This window comes from Nesoenas mayeri, assembly GCF_963082525.1.
Source record: "Nesoenas mayeri genome assembly, contig: SCAFFOLD_97, whole genome shotgun sequence".
Classification (NCBI taxonomy): domain Eukaryota; kingdom Metazoa; phylum Chordata; class Aves; order Columbiformes; family Columbidae; genus Nesoenas; species Nesoenas mayeri.
In genome coordinates, this window is record NW_027660023.1 from 47,920 (window position 1) to 73,033 (window position 25,114).

The 25,114-nt window shown below is 59.1% G+C and overlaps 1 protein-coding gene across 1 annotated transcript; it reads right to left on the minus strand.

Moving 5' to 3' along the window:
• Window positions 1-323: 323 nt before the first annotated feature.
• Window positions 324-24,328, minus strand: GUCY2D (guanylate cyclase 2D, retinal; the record flags this gene model as incomplete). Its single annotated transcript, XM_080364471.1, has 21 exons — window positions 324-596; window positions 1,878-1,956; window positions 2,464-2,549; window positions 3,480-3,574; window positions 4,221-4,319; window positions 6,555-6,729; window positions 8,048-8,240; window positions 9,890-10,053; window positions 11,184-11,332; window positions 12,273-12,422; window positions 13,191-13,347; window positions 14,696-14,872; window positions 16,114-16,194; window positions 16,432-16,515; window positions 16,781-16,885; window positions 17,969-18,065; window positions 18,145-18,229; window positions 19,664-20,018; window positions 20,990-21,291; window positions 23,540-24,248; window positions 24,293-24,328. The coding sequence occupies 21 exons, from the start codon at window positions 24,326-24,328 to the stop codon at window positions 324-326; spliced, it is 3,651 nt and encodes a 1,216-aa protein (XP_080220597.1).
• Window positions 24,329-25,114: the final 786 nt, after the last annotated feature.

Below are 25,114 nucleotides of genomic sequence, written 5' to 3' on the forward strand. Positions count from 1 at the left end.
AAGGGGGTGGGGACAAGATGGCCGCCCGCATGCTGCCCCTTTAAGGGCCCCGCCCTGGTTGGAGGAACAAGATGGCCGACTCCAGAACCTCTTTTTTGAGCAAAAGTCTTGGGTTTTTCTACAGGAAATTCCCCCCAGCGCCGCCCCCTGAGCTGCTTTTGGGGTGGTTTTGGTCTACAGATGAAAATCCCTGAGATTGAGGCTAAAATGGCCGACGGCGGCTGGCGGGGAGGGGTGGACGGACGGACAGACTGACGAGGGGGTTTAAATAGAGAAATGGGAGGGAGTGAACCTAAAAAAAACCCCAATAAGTGGCTGTCCCTTTAAGAGTGTACGGACGGTGCCATTGGCTGCCAGCTGTGTTTCCAAGATGGCCGCCTTCCAAGATGGCCGCCTTCCAAGATGGCCGCCTTCCAAGATGGCCTCTTGAAGTGGCCGCCTTCCAAGATGGCCACCTTCCAAAATGGCTGCCTACCAAGACGGCCATTTTTCAATATGGCCGCCTGAAGTGACCACTTTCCAAAATGGCCGCCTTCCGAGATGGCCGCCTTCCGAGATGGCCGCCTTCCAAGATGGCCGCCTTCCAAGATGGCTGCCTACCAAGACGGCCATTTTTCAATATGGTCGCCTGAAGTGACCACCGCCTTCCAAAATGGCCGCTTTCCAAGATGGCCGCCCAAAATGGCTGCAACCCAAGATGGCTGCCATCCAAAATGGCCGCCTTCCAATATTGCTACCTTCCATATGGGCCGCTTTCCAAGATGGCGGCCATCTAATATGGCCGCCCAAGATGGCCGCCGCCCAACATGGCCACCCAAAATCTAAATATGGCTGCCCAATATGGCTGCCATCCAAGATGGCCGCCCACCCCCCAAGGGCCCTCCCCCCTTTTCAGCACGTCCTGATTGGCTGGGCCCCCATGGCCCCGCCCCCTCTCCCGGGGACTTCCTGCCCCGCCCCTTTTTTAAGAGTCCAGAAGGGGCGTGGCCCCCACCAGCATCTACTTCCTGTGCCGCAGCCAATCAGCGCGTCCACTGCTCCTCCCGCCGTCCCGCGATGCTCCAGGTCCCATGATGCCCCGGGGCGGGGGGAGGGGTGAGGGCGGGGCCTGCAAGGGGTGGAAACCATAGAGGTACCATAGAGGTACCATAGAGGTACCATAGAGAGTTGCCTGGGGGAAGTATTGGGGGGGGGGGACGCTCTGTCTGTGGTGTCTCTGTGGTCATAAAGCACTTCGGGGCGGGGAATGGGGGGTTAGGGGGCGCTCTAGCGCCAACTCTATGGTCTGGAGGACTCATCCCACCCTGGGACCATAGAGAAGCGCGGGATGCTGGTGCAGAGGGGCTCTCCTGGGGTAAAACTCTATGGTTTGCGGGACTCGGCGCCCAAAGCTCTCGATGGTTTGGAGGACTCCCCACTGCTCTGTGACCATAGAGAAGGGCAGGATGAAGGTGCAGAGTGGCTCCCTTGTAGTAAAACTCTATGGTCTGGAGGACTCTCTGCCCTGGCAGCCATAGAGGTGACCATGTGCAGGGGGGGCTCTATGGGGCACTCTACTCCTCTCTCTATCATCTGGAGGACTTCCCACTGCTTTGTGACCATAGAGAAGGGCGGGATGAAGGTACAGAGTGGCTCCCTTGCGGTAAAACTCTATGGTCTTGGAGGACCCATGGAGGTGCAGAGGGGCTCCATGGGGGCGCTCTACCTCCCTCTCTATGGTCTGGAGGACTCTCCTTGCCCTGTGGCCGTAGAGAAGGGTGGGATGAAGATGCACAGTGGCTTCCTTGGGTTAAAACTCTATGGTCTGGAGATGCTTGACTCTGGTGGGCAGGGCTTGTTGGGGGGGCGGGGCTTACCTGGGGGGACTATTTGAGCACCTGCCCCGGCCGGGCCTTCTCCAGCTTCTTCCGCCGCTCGGCCGGGATCTCGTCCAGGCTGATGCCGTGGTTGCTGGCCCTGAGGGGACCCAGGCGTCCGGGAGGGGACCCAGGCATCCGGGGGGGACCCAGGTGGCCGGGTAACCCCACCCCACCCAGGGACCCAGGCGTCCGGGAGGGGACCCAGGCATCCGAGGGGGACCCAGGTGTCCGGGTAACCCCACCCCACCCAGGGACCCAGGCGTCCGGGAGGGGACCCAGGCATCCGGGGGGGACCCAGGTGTCTGGGTAATCCCACACCACCCAGGGACCCAGGCGTCCGGGAAAGCCCACCCTCCACCCAGGGACACAGGCATCTGTGAGGGACCCAGGCGTCCGGGGGGGACCCAGGCATCCGGGAAACCCCACCCCCAGGGACCCAGGTGTCCGGGGACAACCCCCCCAAAGGACCCAAAGGGACCCCAAAATCCCCCCAAGGGGACCCCAAATCCCCCTCCAGGGACCCCAAATTATCCCCCCAAGGGGACCCAAATGCCCCCCAAGGGGACCCCAAAGCCCCCCCAGGGGACCCAGGCATCCGGCTCACCCGGGCAGCAGGTCGGGGGGGGTGGGGATGGGTTTGGTGAAGCCCTCGCGTCCCACCAGCCAATAGGTGTCCTCGATCCCCTTCCCCTGCGGAGGAACCACCATTAGGAGTAATTAGGGGGTAATTAGGGCAAATGGGGGCAATTAGGGGTCAATGGGGGCAATAAGGATCAATAAAGTGGCAATAAGGGGGTAATTAGGGGCAATGGGGGCAATAAGGGGGCAATAAAGTGATGATAGGGGCAATAAAAGGTCAATAAGGGGGTAATTAGGATCAATGGGGGCAGTAAAGGGACGATAGGGGCAGTAAGGGGTCAATAAGGGGTAATTGGGACAATGGGGGCTATAAGGGGGCAATAAGAGGTCAATGGGGGCAATGAGGGAGCAATAAAGGGACGATAGGAGCAATAAGGGGTCAATAAGGGGTAACTGGGACAATGGGGGCAATAAGAGGTCAATGGGGGCAATGAGGGGGCAATAAAAGGATGATGGGGCAATATGGGGTCAATAAGGGCTAGTTAGGGGCAATGGGGGCAATAAGAGGTCCATGGGGCCAATAAAGGGACAATGGGGCAATACGGGGTCAATAAGGGGTAATTAGGGGCAATGGGGGCAATAAGAGGTCAATGGGGCAATAAGAGGTCAATGGGGGCAATAAGGGGGGCAATAAAGGGACGATGGGGCAATATGGGGTCAATAAGGGGTAATTAGGGGCAATGGGGGCAGTAAAGGGACGATAGGGGCAATAAGGGGTCAGTAAGGGGTAATTAGGGTCAATGGGTGCAATAAGAGGTCAATGGGGGCAATAAGGGGGCAATAAAGGGACAATGGGGCAATAAGGGGCAATTAGGGGCAATGGTGGCAGTTAGGAGGCAATAAGGGAGCAGTAAAGGGATGATGGGGCAATATGGGGTCAATAAGGGGTAATTGGGGTCAATGGGGGCAAAAAGAGGGCAATAAGGGGCAATTAGGGTCAATGGGGACGCTGAGGGGACACTTGGGGACATTGGGGGACACCTTGAGCTCGGTCTTGCCCCGGATGTCCAGCTTGAACCCCTCCTGCAGCGCCTGCAGGATGGCCACGGTGCGGGCGTTGACGTGGATGCGGTACGCTGGGGACAGGACGTGCTCGCGGTCACCCAGTGTCCCCATGTCCCCCTGTCCCCATGTCCCCATATCCCCCTGTCCCCCATCCCCATGTTCCCCTGTCCCCATATCCCCATGTCCCCCTGTCCCCATGTTCCCCTGTCCCCATATCCCCATGTCCCCCTGTCCCCATGTCCCCATATCCCCCTGTCCCCCATCCCCATGTTCCCCTGTCCCCATATCCCCATGTCCCCCTGTCCCCATGTCCTCATGTCCCCATGTCTCCTTGTCCCCATGTCCCCATATCCCCATATCCCCCCGTCCCCATGTCCCCTTGTCCCCATGTCCCCTGTCCCCATATCCCCATATCCCCCTGTCCCCATATCCCCATGTCCCCCACATGTCCCCACCATCACCCCTCAGCCCCCTCTATCCCCCCACATTCATTTGGGACAGGTTGGGGACACCTTGGTGTTGGGGACACCTTGAGGACATTAGGGACACTCACACAAAGGTTGGGGACACCTTGGGGACCCCCAGGTGTTGGGACAGATGGAGAACACCCACACAGGGCTTGGGGACACCTTGGGGACACCCTGGGGACACCTTGGGGACACCTTGGGGACACTGGGGACACATTGGGGACACGTTGGGGACACTGGGGACACTCACGCAGGCCGGTGGACTCCATGCGCGACGCGGTGTTGACGGTGTCCCCAAACAGGCAGTACCGCGGCATCGTCAGCCCCACCACACCCGCCACGCAGGGCCCTGAAGGGGGCGGAGCCTCAGAGGGGGGCGTGTCCAACACGGGGGGTGTGGCCAAAAGGGGGTGTGGCCTCGGTTTGGGGGCGTGGCCAAGGGTTACGGCCAATGAGTGTTGGCCAAGTGGAATGTTGGCCAAGAGATGATGAGTTGGGGTGTGGCCAAGAAGGGGCGTGGCTAATATGGGGCGGGGGTGGTGGGCGTGGTCATGAAGGGCGTGGCCAGGGGGTGTGGCCAAGGCTTATGACCAATGGGTCCCAAGCAGGTGGCGGCCATCTTGAATATTGGCCAAGACCCAATGGAGCTTAGCGACTCATGGCACAAGTAGGGGGCGTATCAAGAGGGGCGTGGCCAAATGGGCGTGGTCACGGGGGCGTGGCCAAGGCCTATGACTACTAGGTCCCAACCACTAGGTGGCGGCCATCTTGAATATTGGCCAAGACCCAATGGCGCTTGGCGACTCATGACACAAAAACGGGACCTATCAAGAGGGGCGTGGCCAAATGGGCGTGGTAACGGGGCGTGGTCAAAGGGGCGTGGCCGGGGGGGCGTGGCCATGCCTTACAACCACCAGGTCCCAACCAAGAGCTGGCGGCCATCTTGAATATTGGCCAAGACCCAATGGTGCCTGGCGACTCATGACACAAGAGCGGGACCTATCAAGAGGGGTGCGGCCAAATGGGCGTGTCCCGAGGGGGCGTGTCCATAGGGGCGTGACCAGGGGGCGTGGCCAAAGCTTATGACCCAACCACCAGGTGGCGGCCATCTTGAATATTGGCCAAGACCCAGTGGCGCTTGGCGACTCATGACACGAAAACGGGACCTATCAAGAGGGGTGTGGCCAAATGGGTGTGTCCCAAGGGGGCGTGGCCATAGGAGCGTGGCCAGGGGGCGTGGCCAAAGCTTACGACCCGACCACCAGGTGGCGGCCATCTTGAATATTGGCCAAGACCCTACGGAGCTTGGCAACTCATTACATAAGAACGGGACCTATCAAGAGGGGTGTGGCCAAATGGGTGTGTCCCAAGGGGGCGTGGTCAAAGGGGCGTGGCCGGGGGGGCGTGGCCAGAGCTTATGACCCAACCACCAGCTGGTGGCCATCTTGAATATTGGCCAAGACCCAATGGAGCTTAGCGACGCATGACAAAAGTAGGGGGCGTATCAAGAGGGGCGTGGCCAAATGGGTGTGTCCCAAGGGGGCGTGGACATAGGGACGTGACCAGGGGGCGTGGCCAAAGCTTATGACCCAACCACCAGCTGGCGGCCATCTTGAATATTGGCCAAGACCCAATGGCGCTTGGCGACCCATGACACGAAAACAGGACCTATCAAGAGGGGTGCGGCCAAATGGGCGTGGTAACGGGGCGTGGTCAAAGGGGCGTGGCCTGGGGGGGGCGTGGCCATGCCTTACAACCACCAGGTCCCAACCAAGAGATGGCGGCCATCTTGAAGATTGGCCAAGACCCAATGGCGCTTGGCGACTCATGACACGAAAACGGGACCTATCAAGAGGGGTGTGGCCAAATGGGTGTGTCCCAAGGGGGCGTGGCCATAGGAGCGTGGCCAGGGGGCGTGGCCAAAGCTTATGACCCAACCACCAGCTGGCGGCCATCTTGAATATTGGCCAAGACCCAACGGAGCTTGGCAACTCATTACATAAGAACGGGACCTATCAAGAGGGGTGTGGCCAAATGGGTGTGTCCCAAGGGGGCGTGGTCAAAGGGGCGTGGCCGAGGGGGCGTGGCCAGAGCTTATGACCCAACCACCAGCTGGCGGCCATCTTGAATATTGGCCAAGACCCAATGGAGCTTAGCGACTTATGACAAAAGTAGGGGGACCTATCAAGAGGGGCGTGGCCAAATGGGTGTGTCCCAAGGGGGCGTGGCCACAGGGGCGTGACCAGGGGGCGTGGCCAAAGCTTATGACCCAACCACCAGCTGGCGGCCATCTTGAATATTGGCCAAGACCCAATGGCGCTTGGCGACCCATGACACGAAAACGGGACCTATCAAGAGGGGCGTGGCCAAATGGGCGTGGTAACGGGGCGTGGCCATAGGGGCGTGTCCAGGGGGCGTGGCCAAAGCTTATGACCCAACCACCAGGTGACGGCCATCTTGAATATTGGCCAAGACCCAACGGAGCTTGGCAACTCATTACATAAGAATGGGACCTATCAAGAGGGTTGTGGTCAAATGGGCGTGTCCTGAGGGGGCGTGTCCAAAAAAGGGGGCGTGTCCTCACCCGAGTGGAGGCCGATGCGGATGCGGACGGGCACCTCGGGCATGTGGCGCATCTTGAAGGTGCCGACGGAGCTGAGGATGTCCAGGGACATGTTGGCGATCTCGCCGGCGTGCCGGTTGCCGTTGCGCTTGGGCAGCCCCGACGCCACCATGTAGGCGTCACCGATGGTCTCCACCTGCACCGGGGGACACGGGACGTGTCACCGGGGTTGGGGGGGACACGTCCGAGGACGCCCCGATGTCAAGGTGGCGCCTCCTGGTTGGTGGGGGTGGGATTGGTGTGGTTGTGGCTATTGGTGGCCACCATGGTTTGGAGGCCACCAGGGAGATGTGGTAGCTTGGGGGTGACACTTGAGGACCTTGGGGACACTGAGCCATATGGAGGTGGCCAAAGGGTGTCCCCAGGGGTCAATGGGGTGGGTGGGAGGTTCTGGAGATGTTTGGGGGGTTCTGGAGATACTTGGGGGGGTCCTAGAGATGTTCTGGGGAGTCCTGGAGGTACTTATGGGGCTCTGGAGACATTTGGGGGGGTGGTCCTGGAGATACTTATGGGGCTCTAGAGACATTTGGGGGGGTTCTGGAGATACTTGGGGGGTCCTGGAGATACTTATGGGGCTCTAGAGACATTTGGGGAGGTCCTGGAGATATTTGGGGGGTCTTGGAGATGTTTTGAGGAGTCCTGGAGGTACTTATGGGGCTCTAGAGACATTTGGTGGGTTCTGGAGATGTTTGGGGGGTCCTGGAGATACTTAGGGGGTCCTGGAGACGTTTTGAGGAGTCCTGGAGGTACTTATGGGGCTCTAGAGACATTTGGGGGGGTTCTGGAGATGTTTCAGGGGGTTCTGGAGATACTTGGGGGGTCCTGGAGATACTTATGGGGCTCTAGAGACATTTGGTGGGGTTCTGGAGATGTTGGGGGGTCCTGGAGATACTTATGGGGTTCTAGAGACATTTGGTGGGGTTCTGGAGATACTTGGGGAGTCCTGGAGATACTTATGGGGCTCTAGAGACATTTGGGGGCATCCTGGAGATGTTTGAGAGGTTCTGGAGATACTTGGGGGGTCCTGGAGATACTTATGGGGCTCTAGAGACATTTGGGGGGGTTCTGGAGATGTTGGAGGGGTTCTGGAGATACTTATGGGGCTCTAGAGACATTTAGGGGGGTTCTGGAGATACTTGGGGGGTCCTGGAGATAACTGGGGGGGGTCCTGAAGGTACTTCAGGGATGTCACTAAGGTCCCAGGACAACGTGGCCACCAGAGTCACAGACACCTCAGAGATGTCACTAAGGACCTTGGGGACCCGTTGCCACCTTCATTTGGTGGCCATGTGCCTGTGACCCCTTGGGTGGGCCCGTGGCCACCAGCACCACGGGGTGGCCACATCACTTTGGAGATGTCCCCAAGGACCACGGGGACACCTGTGGTGGCCACATTAGAAGCCGTGACCCGAGGGGACAAGGACACCACGTGTCCGGGGGAGTGGCCACGTCACCTTGTAGACGTCGTGGGAGCCGATGATGGCGTCGAAGAGGGTGTAGAGGTCGTTGAGGAGGTCGACCACCTCAATGGGTTCGCTCATGGCCGAGATGGTGGTGAAGCCCACGATGTCGCTGAAGTAAAGTGTCACCTCCTCGAAGTACTCGGGCTCCACGGGTGTCCCCATCTTCAGAGCTTGGGCCACCGACCTGCGGTGACACCAGGGACACACGGTGGTGGCCACCAACTCTAAGGTGGCCAAGGTTCTCCAGAACTTCCCCGCGGCCACAGAGGGACCCACGTGTCCTGAGTGGGGCCTTGGCCACCAGTTTGTGGTGGCCCAGGGGACAATGGGGGTCTCCAGGGTCTCCAGAACTTGCCCTTGGCCCAGGAGGGACTAACATGTCCCCATGTGGCCACCTCAACACCCTCCAGCCCCACGTTTATGGGTGGGGTCAACAGACCATGGTCAACCTCAATGGCCACATCTCAGCCCCCTCCAGCCCCATAGTGGTGGTGGAGCCAACAGACCATGGTCAATGGGTCATGGTCAACAGACCATGGTCAACCTCAGTGGCCACATCTCAACCCCCTCCAGCCCCATAGTGGTGGGTGGGGCCAACAGACCATGGTCAATGGGTCATGGTCAACAAGTCATGGTCAACAGACCATGGTCAACCTCAGTGGCCACATCTCAGCCCCCTCCAGCCCCATAGTGGTGGTGGGGCCAACAGACCATGGTCAATGGGTCATGGTCAACAGACCATGGTCAACCTCAATGGCCACATCTCAACCCCCTCCAGCCCCATAGTGGTGGGTGGGGCCAACAGACCATGGTCAATGGGTCATGGTCAATGGACCATGGTCAACAGACCATGGTCAACCTCAATGGCCACATCTCAGCCCCCTCCAGCCCCACAGAGGTGGGTGGGGCCAACAGACCATGGTCAATGGGTCATGGTCAACAGACCATGGTCAACTTCAATAGCTACATCTCAACCACCTCCAGCCCCACAGAGGTGGGTGGGGCCAACAGACCATGGTCAATGGGTCATGGGCAACAGACCATGGTCAACCTCAGTGGCCACATCTCAACCCCCTCCAGCCCTATAGTGGTGGGTGGGGCCAACAGACCATAGTCAATGGGTCATGGTCAACAGGTCATGGTCAATAGGTCATGGTCAACAGACCAGGGTCAACCTCAATGGCCACATCTCAACCTCCTCCAGCCCCACATTTATGGGTGGGGCCAACAGACCATGGTCAATGGGTCATGGTCAACAGGTCATGGTCAACAGGTCATGGTCAACAGACCATGGTCAACCCCAATGGCCACATCTCAGCCCCCTCCAGCCCTATACTGGTGGGTGGGGCCAACAGACCATGGTCAATGGGTCGTGGTCAACAGGTCATGGTCAACAGACCATGGTCAACCTCAATGGCCACATCTCAACCCCCTCCAGCTCCATAGTGGTGGGTGGGGCCAACAGACCATGGTCAATGGGTCATGGTCAACAGACCATGGTCAACCTCAATAGCCACATCTCAACCCCCTCCAGCCCCATAGTGGTGGGTGGGGCCAACAGACCATGGTCAATGGGTCATGGTCAATGGACCATGGTCAACCTCAACCTGCCCCATGTGGCCACCTCAACCCCCTCCAGCCCCACAGGAGGTGAGTGGAGCCAATGGTTCATGGTCAACAGACCATGGTCAACAGACCATGGCCAACCTCAACCTGTCCCCAATGGCCACCTCAACCCCCACCGAGCTCCATGCCACCACCCCAACCCCCCACTCGTGACCCTCAGTGCCCCATAGGACACAATATGGCCGCGTCCCCGCCCCGGGCACCCACGGGGGCAGCATCTGGGTGAGGAGCCGGTCGGTCTTCTGCTTCTCGATCTCCAGCTCCTCGGTCCTCTCGCGGATCAGGTCCTCCAGGTTGCTGGAGTATTGCTCCAGCATGCGCAGCATCGAGTCGATGATGTTGGTCTTGCGGCCCTTGTTGATGGCCTTGAACTTGGGAGGGGGACACGGGGGTCCGTATAGGCCCATATGGCCCATAGAGACCCATAGAGACCCATAGAGACCCATAGAAACCAGCATCAAGTCAAGGTTGTTGGTCTGGTGGCCCTTGTTGATGGTCTCCAACTGGCCAGGGGAGGGGACATGGGGTCCTATAGACACTTATGGCCCAGGCCAGACCCATAGAGACCTGTATAGACTTGAATAGATCCTTAAAGACACATAGAGACCCCTAGAGACCCATAGAGACCAGCATCAAGTCAAGGGCATTGGTCTGGTGGCCCTTGTTCATGGTCTCCAACTGGCCAGGGGAGGGGCCATGGGGTCCCTATAGGGACATATAGACCCGTATAGACCCATAGAGTCCCATACTGGTCCCACCTCCCCCATACTGGTCCCAGCACCCTATACTGGTCCCACCAACCCATATTGGTCCTATCTTCCCCATACTGGTCCCACCACCCCATACTGGTCCCACCTCCCTCATACTGGTCCCACCACCTCATACTGGTCCCACCTCCTCCATACTGGTCCCACCACCCCCATACTGGTCCCACCACCCCATACATGTCCCAGTCCCCCATAACTCATCCCACCCCACCCATACTGGTCCCAGCAGCTCATACTGGTCCCATGTCCCCCATATTGGTCCCACCAGCTCATAGTGGTCCCACCTCCCCCATACTGATCCCACGCCCCCCACACTGGCCCCACCACCTCATACTGGTCCCACCACCCCCTACTGGTCCCACCTCCTCCATACTGGTCCCACGCTCCCCATATTGGTCCCACCACCCTATAGTGGTCCCATGTCCCCCATAGTGGTCCCACCACCCCCATACTGGTCCCACAGCCCCGTAACTGGTCCCACCACCCCATACGTGTCCCAGTCCCCCATAACTCATCCCACCCCACCCATACTGGTCCTACCACCTCATACTGGTCCCACCACCTCATACTGATCTCACCACCCCATACTGGTCCCACCTCCTCCATACTGGTCCCACCACCTCATACTGGTCCCATGCACCTCATACTGGTCCCACCACCCCATACATGTCCCAGTCCCCCATAACTCATCCCACGTCGCCCATACTGGTCCCAGCACCCCCTACTGGTCCCACCTGGTCGAAGATCTGGTCGATGGTGGGCCTGCGCTCGGGCTGCTCGCTCCAGCACTGCTTCATCAGGTGGATGCACTCCAGCGGCGCCTGGTCGGCCGACACGGCCGGGCGACACAGCGGGGGCGGCCGACGCACCTTCTCGATGATCTCTGGGGACACCCGTGTCACCGGGGTGGGGGGCCGGGGCGCGGGGTGGGGGCCCGGGGGGAGCTGGAGGGGTTGGGGGTCAACTGGTGGGGGTGAAATGGGGGTGAGGGGACGTGGGAGGTTCTGGAGATGTTTGGTGGGTTCTGGAGAAGTTTGGTGGGTTCTGGAGATGTTTGGTGGATGTTTGGTGGGTTCTGGAGATGTCTGGTGGGTTCTGGAGATACTTGGGGGCTCTGGAGATGTTTGGTGGGTTCTGGAGATACTTGGGGGGTCCTAAAGGTAATTGGGAGGTCACTGGTGGGTTACTGAGAGGTCACTGGTGTTACTGGGAGGTCACTGGTGTTACAGGGAGGTCACTGGTGTTACTGGGAGGTCACTGGTGATATTAGGAGGTCACTGGTGGGTTACTGGGAGGTCACTGGTGTTACTGGGAGGTCACTGGTGCTACTGGTGAGTTACTGGTATTACAGGGAGGTCATTGGTGCTACTGGTGAGTTACTGGTGATATTGGGAGGTGACTGGTGTTACTGGGAGGTCACTGGTGATACTGGGAAGTCACTTGTGTTACTGGGAGGTCACTGGTGATACTGGAAGGTCACTGGTGATACTGGGAGGTCACTGGTGTTATTGGGAAGTCACTGGTGGGTGACTGGTGTTACTAGGAGGTCATTGGTGTTGCTGGGAGGTCACTAGTGATACTGGGAGGTCACTGGTGTTACTGGGAGGTCACTGATGTTACTGGGAGGTTACTGGTGGGTTACTGGGAGATGACTGGTGATACTGGGAGGTCACTGGTGATACTGGGAGGTCACTGATGTTACTGGGACGTCACTGGTGAGTTACTGGGAGGTCATTGCTGATACTGGGAGGTCACTGGTGTTACTGGGAGGTCACTGGTGCTACTGGGAGGTCACTGGTGCTACCGGGAGGTGGTGGGTGTACCTTCGGGGGGCAGCCCCAGCATGCAGTAGGGGGCGCTGCGGCAGATCACCTCCTGCATGATGATGCCGATGCCGTAGACGTCGCCGCGGAAGGAGCCGCGTCGCTCGAGCGCCGCGTCGCGCAGCAGCTCCGGCGCCGTCCACAGCCGCTCTGGAAGGGGGCGGGGCCGCGCTGGGACACGCCCCCTACTCCACAAGCCACGCCCCTTCCCGCTAAGCCACGCGGTGGGGACGTCCCGGGATGTTGTGGGTGGGAGGTGCCCTCAATGGGAGGACACGCCCCCAATGGGAGGCCACGCCCCCAATGGGAGGCCACGCCCATGACTGGAAGACACGCTCCTTGCCCCTAAGCCCCGCCCCTTCCCTCTAAGCCACGCCTCCTTGAATAGGGAGACTCCTACAGGTGGAGATGTCTCAGGATGTTGTGGGGAGGCCACACCCCCAACGAGAGGCCACGCCCACTCTATGGCGGCCCCACCCCTAATCCAAAGCCCATGCCTTATCCCAGAGGCCCCGCCCCCAGTTCTATGGCCACGCCCACACCCAGGAGGCCACATCCCTAATCCAAAGGCCCCACCCCCGGTTCTGTGGCCCCACCCACATAATGGAGGCCCCGCCCTGGTTCTATGGCCACACCCACATCCTGGAGGCTCCACCCCTAATCCAACAGCCCTGGTTCTATGGCCCCGCCCACATCATGGAGGTCCCGCCCACATCACAGAGACCACACCCCCCCAATCTATGGCCCCGCCCACATATCAGAGACCACACCCTCCAATCTATGACCCCACCCACATCCCGGAGTCCGCACCCCTAATCCAAAGGCCCTGGCCCTGGTTCTATGGCCCCAGCCCTGGTTCTATGGCCCCGCCCACATCATGGAGGCCACGCCCCCATCCCAGAGGCCCCGCCCCCTTACCCTGCGCCTGGGGGGCGGGGGTCGGCACCCGCTGGGCCTCCAGCAGCTCGTTGTAGCCGTGGTCGGTGACCTTGAGCACGAAGCGCCCGTCCACCACGCAGTTGCGTGACTTGAGGCGCCCGTGGACCACGTCGCGGTGGTGGAGGTAGCGCACCCCCTAGAGGACACCGGGGGACACGCCGTCATGGCCGCCACCACCGACATGACGGCCACCAGCATGGGCGTCAACATGGCCAACACAATGGGCACCATCATGGCTGATATCATGGCTACCATCTTCATCATGGCCACCAACATGGACATCAACATGGCCAATGCCAGGGCCAATATCATGGCTGCCACCACCACCATCATGGCTACCACCATGGCCAATATCATGGCCACTAGCATGGACTTCAACATGGCCACCACCATGGCCAATATCATGGCCGCCACCACCACCATCATGGCCACCACAATAGACATCAACATGGCCAACACAATGGCCACCACCATGGTCATCACCAGGGCCAGTATCATGGCCACCACCACCATCATGGCTACCACCATGGACATCAACATGGCCAACACAATGGCCACCATCATGGCCACCACCACCAACACAATGGCTACCATCATGGACATCAACATGGACATCTCCATGGCCAATATCATGGCCGCCACCACCACCATCATGGCTACCACCATGGGCATCAACATGGCCAACATCATGGCCATCACCAGGGCCAATATCATGGCCACCAGCATGGACATCAACATGGCCAATATCATGGCGGCCACCACCACCATCATGGCTACTAACATGGGCATCAACATGGCCAACACAATGGGCACCACCGTGGTCATCACCAGGGCCAGTATCATGGCCACCACCACCACCATCATGGCTACCACCATGGACATCAACATGGCAACCACCAAGACCATTCCCATGGCCACCAGCACCACCATGGCCACCACCAAGACCATCTCCATGGCCACCAGCACCACCATGGCCACCACCAAGACCATCTCCAATGGTCACCAACACCACCATGGCCACCACCAAGACCATCTCCATGGCCACCACCACCACCACCATGGCCATCACCAAGACCATCCCCATGGCCACCACCACCACCATGGCCACCACCAAGACCATCCCCATGGCCACCACCACCATGGCCACCATCAAGACCATCTCCATGGCCACCAACACCACCATGGCCATCACCACTACCACAGCGACCAGAACCCTATGGCCACCACCAAGACTATCTCCATGGCCACCACCAGCATGGCCACCACCAAGACCATCCCCATGGCCATCACCACCACCATGGCCACCACCAACTGCATCCCCATGGCCACCATCCCCATGGCCACCACCAAGACCACTACCATGGCCACCACCACCACCATGGCCACCACCAAGACCATCTCCATGGCCACCAACACCACCAAGACCACCTCCATGGCCACCTCCTCTCCCATGACCACCGTGTCCCCCCCGAGCTGGTTGTCACCTTGATGAGGTCGATGAGGAGGGAGGACTTGAACATCCAGTCGAGCTTCATGTCCTCGTTGCGCAGCAGGTCCTCCAGGCTGCCGCGCGAGCAGTGCTCCGACACGATGGCGAAGATCCCGCAGTCGTGGAAGAAGCCCAGGAACAGGTTGACGTTCTCGTGCCGCAGGTCGCGCAACTGTCCCCAAGGCAGAGGACAACATGGGACGGGGCCCCGGGGGTGTCCCCAAGGCCGGGGTTGTCCCCATGACCCAATGTTGAACCCAAGACCCATCTTTGTCCCCCATGACCCAGTGTTGTCCCCATGACTCAACCTTGCCCATCATGACCAAGTGATGTCCCCATGACCCAACATTGTCCCCACGACTCAACCTTGTCCATCATGATCAAGTGATGTCCCCATGACCCAACATTGTCCCCATGACCCAACCTTGCCCATCATGACCAAGTGATGTCCCCATGACCCAACATTGTCCCCATGACCCAACATTGTCTCCACGACTCAACCTTGCCCATCATGACCAAGTGATGTCCCCATGACCCAACGTTGTCCCTCATGACCCAACATTGTCCCCATGACCCATCATTGTCCTCATGACCCATCATTGTTCCCCATGATCCAACATTGTCCCCATGACCCACCGTTGTCCTCCATGACCCACCGTTGTCCCCATGACCCACTGTTGTCCCCCATGACCACATGTTGTCCCTGATGACCCAACGTTGTCCCTCATGACCTAATGTCATCCCCTTGACCCAACATTGTCCCCCATGACCCAACATTGTCCCCCATGACCACATGTTGTCCCTGATGACCCAACGTTGTCCCTCATGACCTAATGTCATCCCCATGACCCAACATTGTCCCCATGACCTATTGTTGTCTCCCATGACCCAACACTGTCCCCATGACCCATTGTTGTCCCCCATGGCCAAACGTTGTCCCCATGACCACATGTTGTCCCCCATGACCCAACATTGTCCCCCATGACCCAACATTGTCCCCATGACCCACTGTTGTCCCCCATGACCACATGTTGTCCCTGATGACCCAACGTTGTCCCTCATGACCTAATGTCATCCCCTTGACCCAACATTGTCCCTCATGACCCAACATTGTCCCCCACGAGCAACGTTGCCCCATGACCCACCATTGTCCCCATGACTCAACGTTGTCCATCATGACCAAGCCATGTCCCCATCACCAAATGTTGTCCCCCATGACCCACCATTGTCCCCCATGACCCAACATTGTCCCCATGACCCATTGTTGTCCCCCATGACCCAACATTGTCCATCATGACCAAGCAATGTCCCCATGACCCAACATTGTCCCCCATGCCCCAACATTGTCCCTCATGCCCCAACATTGTCCCTCATGCCCCCATATTGTCCCCCATGCCCCCATATTGTCCCCACCTTGCAGAAGACCAACTTGGTGGCCGGTTTCACCTCATTGTGCTGCTCTCCAGGGAACTTCTTCAGCCACACCCAGTCACCCTGGGGGACAGAGCGGGTGACACCTGAGCACCCCGCAACCTGCGTCCCCCCAACACCCCGGGGACACCCGGAGGTGACACCTTCCTCATCCTCCAACCCCCCATGTCAACCAAAAGCCACCAACTCACCCCAAACCCACCCCCAACCCCAAATCAAGGTAGGGTGGTGGGTGGGGGATGGGGCGGAGCAGGAGTGAATTTTTGGGGTGAAACGGTGGGTTTTTGGCGTTCAACTTACCTGCACGGAGGCGACAAGGCCCTGCTGGTTAAACAAAAGGAGAAGGAGGGGGAGGTGGCTGTTGGCCTTCGTGTTTTCGGCTCCCTGCGGGTGAAGGGAGCTTGTCAATCACGGCCGCCTAAGGCTGTCAATCATCCGGCCGGGACGTGGGGTGGGGTCTCCCAGGTGGGGAGGGGTCACCCCACCCACTCATGGCGGGCGGGAGGGGACAGGGGTGTCCCTGGGGTTGGTGGCCTTGTCGCCCCCGGAGGTGGCAGTTGGGGGAATAGGGGGAGTTGGGGTGATGGGGACATGGGGAGGGGTGATGGGGACACACACACGGCAGGAGGGGGACGTGGGGACATCTCACCTCGGCGATGGCCACGTTGGTGTTGTCGGGGGCGGCGGTGACGCTCTTGACGCTCTTGGTGTCCCCGGCGCTGCGGCCGGCCAGGCTGGTGCGGCTGCCATCCACCTGGGGGTGGGGACACAGGGGACAAGAGGGGACGTGTCAGCCCTGGGGGTGTGGTGGCCAAGGGGACACGTCACCCGTGGGGACACACCAGCCAATGGATCTTCTCCAGGGAAGAATTTGGCCCTGGGGGGGACTTCAGGTCATAGGGACACGTCACCCATTGGGACACATCACCTATAGGGACCCACCTTGGGCCATAGGGACACATCACCCATTCGGACACGTCACATATGGGAACACGTCACCTATAGGGACCCACCTTGGGCCACGGGAACATGTCACCCATTGGGACATGTCACATATGGGAACACGTCACCTATGGGGACCCACCTTGGGCCATGGGGACACATCACCCATTGGGACACGTCACATATGGGGACACGTCACCTATGGGGACCCACCTTGGGCCATGGGGACACATTACCCATTGGGACACGTCACATATGGGAACACGTCACCTATGGGGACCCACCTTGGGCCATGGGACATGTCACCCATTGGGACATGTCACATATGGGGACATGTCACCTATAGGGACCCACCTTGGACCATGGGGACACGTCACCCATTGGGACACAACTCAGGTGATGGTGACATGTCACCCATGGGGACCCACCAGCCAATGGATCTTCTCCAGGGCAGAATTTGGCCCTGGGGGGGACTTCAGGTCATAGGGACATGTCACCCATTGGGACATGTCACATATGGGGACACGTCACCTATGGGGACCCACCTTGGGCCATGGGGACATGTCACCCATTGGGAAATGTCATGACCCAAGGGGATCTTGGTCACGGGGGACATCTTAAGCCACAGGGACACTGGAGACGTCACCCACAGGGACACGTCACCCATGGGGACCTCATAGCCCATGGGTGTCCTCTCCAAGGCCATGGGGACACGTCACCCATGAGGACACATCACCCATGAGGTCCCACCAGCCCACATTCTCCTCCCAAGGCCAAAACCAACCACAGGTTGGACTCGAAGCCACAGTGTCACCTTCCCAGCCACCCCAGGTGCCACCGAGTCCCCTGAGCCACTGTGGCCACCACAGAAATGTCCCCCCCCGGTGTCCCTCACCCGTTTGCTGCTCTGGGTGTTGATGAAGGTCAAGTCCTCCATGGTCAAGATGATCTTGTTGGGTCCCTTCATCAACTGGGCCTGTTGGATGCGGCGCCTGCGGGGAGGGGACACGGGAGCTGCCGGGTTGTCCCCAAAGTGTCCCCAGTGTCCCCCCAGGAGGTGGTGGCACCCACCTGATGTAGCAGGCGAGGGCGGCGCCCGCTGCCACCAGGGCAGCGATGAGGAGGAAGAGGAGGAGGATGAAGGTGGCGTCCAGGCCTGGGGTGGAGGGAAGGGGTGGAGGGGTGGGATGGAGAAGCCACCCGTGGTGGCCCGTGGTCACCTACGGCACCCATGGCCACCTTATGGTCATGGATGGCAACCGTGGTCACCTCTGGTCACCTTTGGTCAACTGTGGCCACCTGTGGCACCCATGACACCCCATGGTCATCTCTGGTCAACCATGGCCACCTACAACACCCATGGTCATCCATGACCACCTAATGGTCATGGACGGTCACCTGTGGTCACCTCAGGTTAACCATGGCCACCTGTGATGCTCAGGACACACCATGGTCACCCATGGCCACCTCTGGTCAACCATGGCCACCTGTCACATCTGCGACACATGTGGTCATCCATGGTCACCCATGGTCAATCGTGGCCACCTCTGGTCACCCATGGCCACCAGTGACACCCATGACACACCACGGTCACCTGTGGCCACCTGTGGTCACCCATGGCCACCTATGACATCTATGACACCCATGGTCACCCATGACTCACCATGGTCACCCATGGCCACCTGTGACACCCATGATCCCCCATGGTCACCCATGTCCATCTATGGCCCATCATGGTCACCCATGGCCACCTCTGGTCAACCACGGCCACCAATGGCCACCCGTGGTCACCTATGGTCAACCATGACCACCTACAACACCCATGACCCCCCATGGCCATCTATGGCCCATCATGGTCACCCATGGCCACCAATGGCCACCTATGGTCACCTATGGCCACCCATGGTCACCTATGGTCAACCACGACCACCTACAACACCCATGACCCCCCATGACCACCTATGGCCCACCATGGTCACCTATGGTCACCCCTGGTCAACCATGGCCACCAATGGCCACCCATGGTCACCTATGGTCAACCATGACCACCTACAACACCCATGACCCCCCATGGCCATCTATGGCCCATCATGGTCACCTATGGCCACCAATGGCCACCCATGGTCGCCTATGGTCAACCACGACCACCTACAACACCCATGACCCCCCATGACCACCTATGGCCCACCATGGTCACCTATGGTCACCTATGGTCAACCATGGACACCAATGGCCACCCATGGTCACCTATGGCCACCCATGGTCACCTATGGTCAACCACGACTACCTACAACATCCATGACCCCCCATGACCACCTATGGCCCACCATGGTCCCCCATGGCCACCAATGGCCACTCATGGTCAACCATGACCACCTACAACACCAATGGCCACCCATGGTCAACCACGATCACCTACAACACCCATAACCCCCCATGACCACCTATGGCCCACCATGGTCACCCATGGCCACCAATGGCCACCCATGGTCAACCACGACCACCTACAACACCCATGACCCCCCATGACCCCCTGTGGTCACCCATGGCCACCCATGACCCCCTGTGGTCACTGGCCCCGCCCACTCACCCCCATTGCAGATGGTCCCCGACTCAAACCAACACCCGGCGTCGGTGCCGGGGCTGGAGCCGTGTGGCCAATGGACGCGGTGGCCGCGGTAGCTCAACCCCCGCGTCCCCGGGTCCAGCCCGTAGACCGGCCACAGGTGGTCGCCCTTGTTGTCCGTGTCCAACACCACGTAGGGGACGGTGACGTCCCCGTCCTCGCCGACGGAGAAGTTCTGGCAGAAACCCTCCAGCTGGAAGTCGCGGATGTTCTCGGCCACGCTGGTGCCCATCACCCAGCGGCCCGTGCGGCGCGTGGCCTCCACGGCCGCCGCCAGGAAGTGGATGGAGTTGTAGATGGTGGCGAAGAGGGGGTGGACCTGGGTGGGAGGAGAGAGAGGAGGTGACACGGGGTGACAAAGGGGCCACCAGGAGCTCCAGGTGGTCATGGTGACACCTGGAGGATGATGATGGTGTTGGGTGGGGTCATCTCCACCCAAGCTGTGGGCGTCTCTACCCAATGATGTTGGTCATGGTCATCACCCAATGGTGTTGGCCATGGTCATCTCAACTCAACGCTGTTGGCCATGGCCATCACCCAATGGTGTTGGCCATGGTCATCTCAACTCAATGTTGTTGGCCATGGTCATCACCCAATGATGTTGGCCATGGTCATCTCAACCCAATGCTGTTGGCCATGGTCATCTCAACTCAAGGCTGTTGGCCATGGTCATCACCCAATGATGTTGGCCATGGTCATCACCCAGTGCTGTTGGCCATGGTCATCTCAGCTCAATGCTGTTGGCCATGGTCATCACCCAAAGCTGTTGGCCATGGTCATCTCTACTCAACGCTGTTGGTCATGGTCATCACCCAGTGCTGCTGACCATGGTCATCTCTATCCAATCCATGGTCATCTCTACCCAATGACGTTGGTCATGGTCATCTCCACCCAATGCTGTTGACCATGGTCATCTCTACCCAATGCTGTTGGCCATGGTCATCTCAACTCAACGCTGTTGGCCATGGTCATCTCTACCCAATCCATGGTTATCTCAACTCAACACTGTTGGCCATGGTCATCTTCCCTGGAGATGCCTCCAATCTCCCTGGAGATGCCACCAAACCCCCCAGAGATGCCACCAAACCCCCCACAGATGCCACCAAACCCCCCACAGATGCCTCCAAATCCCCCAGAGATGCCCCCAAACCCCCCTGAAGATGCCTCCACCCCCCTGGAATTGTCCCCAAACCCCCTGGAGATGCCACCAAACCCCTCACAGATGCCACCAAACCCCCCGCAGATGCCTCCAAACCCCCTGGAGATGCCACCAAACCCCTCCTACCTCACCTGCGCGGGGTCGATGTGCGCGGGGACCTCATAGGCCTCCTTGGCCTCCTGCAGGATCTCGCGGAAGTTGCCGTCGGGCGAGTCGATGGTGACGGTGAGGACAGCGTCATAGGCCAAGCGCAGTTTGGTGTTGTTGGCCAGCGCGGGGTAGGAGACGCGGCGATAGGGCAGCGGGAAGGTGAGGGCGTCGTAGGGGACGAAGACGTAGGTGCCATCGGTCATGCCCAGGTCCTCGGCCTCCTCCAATAGGACGCGCTGCTCCTCGCCGCCCAGCAGGACCGAGTGCATGCACATCAGCACCACTGCGGGGACACGGGGACAGTGGGGTCACCGGCGGACATGTGGGGACGTGAGGGACATGGGGGACATGGGGGGACATGGGGAGACATGTGGGACATGTGGGACGTGATGGGACAATAGGGGGATGTGGGGATCATGGGAAGACATGGAGATCATGGTGGGGACATGGGGGTGACACATGGGACATGGGGGTGATGGTGGGGACACGTGGGACATGGGGGGACATGGTGGGACATGTGGGTCATGGGGGACATGGGGGTGACACATGGGACATGGGGGTGATGGTGGGGACACATGGACATGGGGGGACATGGGGGGATGTGGGGATCATGGGGAGACATGGAGATCATGGTGGGGACATGGGGGTGATACATGGGACATGGGGGTGATGGTGGGGACACGTGGGACATGGGGGGACATGGTGGGACATGACACATGGGGGCGATGGTGGGACATGATGGGACATGGGGGTTATGGGAGTGACACATGGGACATGGGGGTGATGGTGGGGATATGGGGGGACATGATGGGACATGTGGGTCATGGGGGGACATGGGGATGACACATGGGACATGGGGGTGATGGTGGGGATATGGGGGGACATGATGGGACATGTGGGTCATGGGGGGACATGGGGATGACACATGGGACATGGGGGTGATGGTGGGGATATGGGGGGACATGATGGGACATGTGGGTCATGGGGGGACATGGGGATGACACATGGGACATGGGGGTGACGGTGGGGACACGTAGGACATGGGGGGATATGGTGGGACATGGGGGGACATGTGGGTCATGGGAGTGACACATGGGACATGGGGGTGATGGTGGGGACACGTGGGACATGATGGGACAGTGGGGGGATGTGGGGATCATGGGAAGACATGGAGATCATGGTGGAGACATGGGGGTGACACATGGGACATGGGGGTGATGGTGGGGACACGTGGGACGTGGGGGGACATGGTGGGACATGAGGGACATCCATCTCCATCTCCATCCATCCAACTCCATCTCCATCCATCTCCATCTCCATCTCCATCCATCTCCATCTCCATCCACCTCCATCTCCATCCAACTCCATCTCCATCAACCTCCATCTCCATCCAACTCCATCTCCATCCACCTCCATCTCAGTCCATCTTCATCTCCATCCATCTCCACCTCCATCTCCATCCATCTCCATCTCCATCCATCTCCATCCATCTCCACCTCCATCCATCTCCATCTCCATCCATCTCCATCTCCATCCATCTCCATCCATCTCCATCTCCATCTCCATCCATCTCCATCCCCATCCACCTCCATCTCCATCCATCTCCATCCATCTCCATCCACCTCCATCCATCTCCATCTCCATCTCCATCCATCTCCATCCATCTCCATCTCCATCCATCTCATCTCCATATCCATCCATCCATCTCCATCTCCATCTCCATCTCCATCCAACTCCATCTCCATCCATCTCCATCTCCATCTTCATCTCCATCCATCTCCATCTCCATCCACCTCCATCTCCATCCAACTCCATCTCCATCCACCTCCATCTCAGTCCATCTTCATCTCCATCCATCTCCACCTCCATCTCCATCCATCTCCATCTCCATCCATCTCCATCCATCTCCACCTCCATCCATCTCCATCTCCATCCATCTCCATCCATCTCCATCTCCATCTCCATCCATCTCCATCCCCATCCACCTCCATCTCCATCCATCTCCATCCATCTCCATCCACCTCCATTCATCTCCATCCACCTCCATCCATCTCCATCTCCATCTCCATCCATCTCCATCCATCTCCATCTCCATCCATCTCATCTCCATATCCATCCATCCATCTCCATCTCCATCTCCATCTCCATCCAACTCCATCTCCATCCATCTCCATCTCCATCTTCATCTCCATCCATCTCCATCTCCATCCATCTCCACCCACCTCCATCCATCTCCATCTCCATCCACCTCCATCCATCTCCATCTCCATATCCATCCATCCATCTCCATCTCCATCTCCATCCAACTCCATCTCCATCCATCTCCATCTCCATCTTCATCTCCATCCATCTCCATCTCCATCCATCTCCATCTCCATCCACCTCCATCCATCTCCATCTCCATATCCATCCATCCATCTCCATCTCCATCTCCATCCAACTCCATCTCCATCCATCTCCATCTCCATCTCCACCTCCATCCACCTCCATCTCCCTCCAACCTCCACCACCTCCCCCATCCCCCCCGTTACCTCTGACCCCGTCCGCCCTCTGCACCCTCCTCAGCGCCTCCCGGGCCTCATCCTGCTGCGTCCCTAGCGCCGTGACCACGGTGACCGGCAGCCCCCGCGCCCGCAGCTCCTGGGCCACTCCCTGGCCCACCTCCCGCCACGCGTCCCCCGCCGACGTCACCACGGCCACGTGCGCCCACCGGAAGTATCTCAGCACCTCGTGGAGAACCCCAACGGGCTCCGGCATCGGCACCACCAACGTGTCCAACCCCTCGGCGTCCCCCAAGCAGGACCACGACACCAACGGCTTGTTCCAGGTGGCGGCCAATAGCCCGGCGGCGCCGCAGGCGGCCGGGTTGAACGGACCAATCAGAGCGGCGGCGTAACGGTCGAGGTTGAGGAGGTTGGTGACGGCCTGGGGGGTGTCGCAGGGCTCGGTGACCACCACGGCGTCCCACCAGTAGCCGCGGTTGAACGCCGGGTGGCGGTTGAGGCGGGCGACGGCCAATCGGGAGGCGACGTCCGGGAGGGCGTGGCTCAGGATGGGGTCACATGACCAGGGGCCCATGACGCCCATCTTGAAGGTGGCGGCCGAGGTTGGGGATGGGGATTGGAGGAGGAGGAGGAGGAGGAGGAGGAGGAGGTGACGAGGCCACCGGGGGTGGTGGGACAGGCCCAGGAGGGACGGGGGTGGGGTGGGGACACTTGGGGAGGTGGCACTGTGGTGGGACTCAATGTCATGGGAGATGCCACCACCACCATAGGAGATGTCACCATCATGGGAGATGTCACTGTAGGAGATGGCACCATGGTGGGACTCAATGTCATGGGAGATGCCACCACCACCATAGGAGATGTCACTGTGCAAGGTGCCACCATGGGAGACGATGTCACCATCATGGGAGATGTCACCATAGGAGATGTCACCATAGGAGATGTCACCATCATGAGAGATGTCACCATCGTGGGAGATGTCACTGTAGGAGATGGCACCATGGTGGGACTCAATGTCATGGGAGATGCCACCACCACCATGGGAGATGTCACTGTGCAAGATGCCACCATGAGAGATGATGTCACCATCATGAGAGATGTCACCATCAAGGGAGATGTCACCATAGGAGATGATGTCACCATCATGGGAGATGTCACCATCATGGGAGATGTCATTGTGCAAGATGCCACCATGAGAGATGATGTCACCGTCATGGGAGATGCCACCATCATGGGAGATGTCACCATAGGAGGTGTCACCACCATAGGAGATGCCACCACTGTAGGAATCGCCACCATGGGAGATGTCACCATCATAGGAGACGTCATCATGGGAGATGCCACCACCATGAGAGATGTCACTGTGCAAGGTGCCACCATGGGAGACAATGTCACCATCATGGGAGATGCCACCATCATGGGAGATGTCACCATAGGAGATGTCACCATCATGGGAGATGTCACCACCATGGGAGATGTCACTGTAGGAGATGTCACCATCATGGGAGACGTCATCATAGAAGATGATGTCACCATTATGGGAGATGTCACCACCATGAGAGATGTCACTGTGCAAGGTGCCACCATGGGAGGTGTCACCGT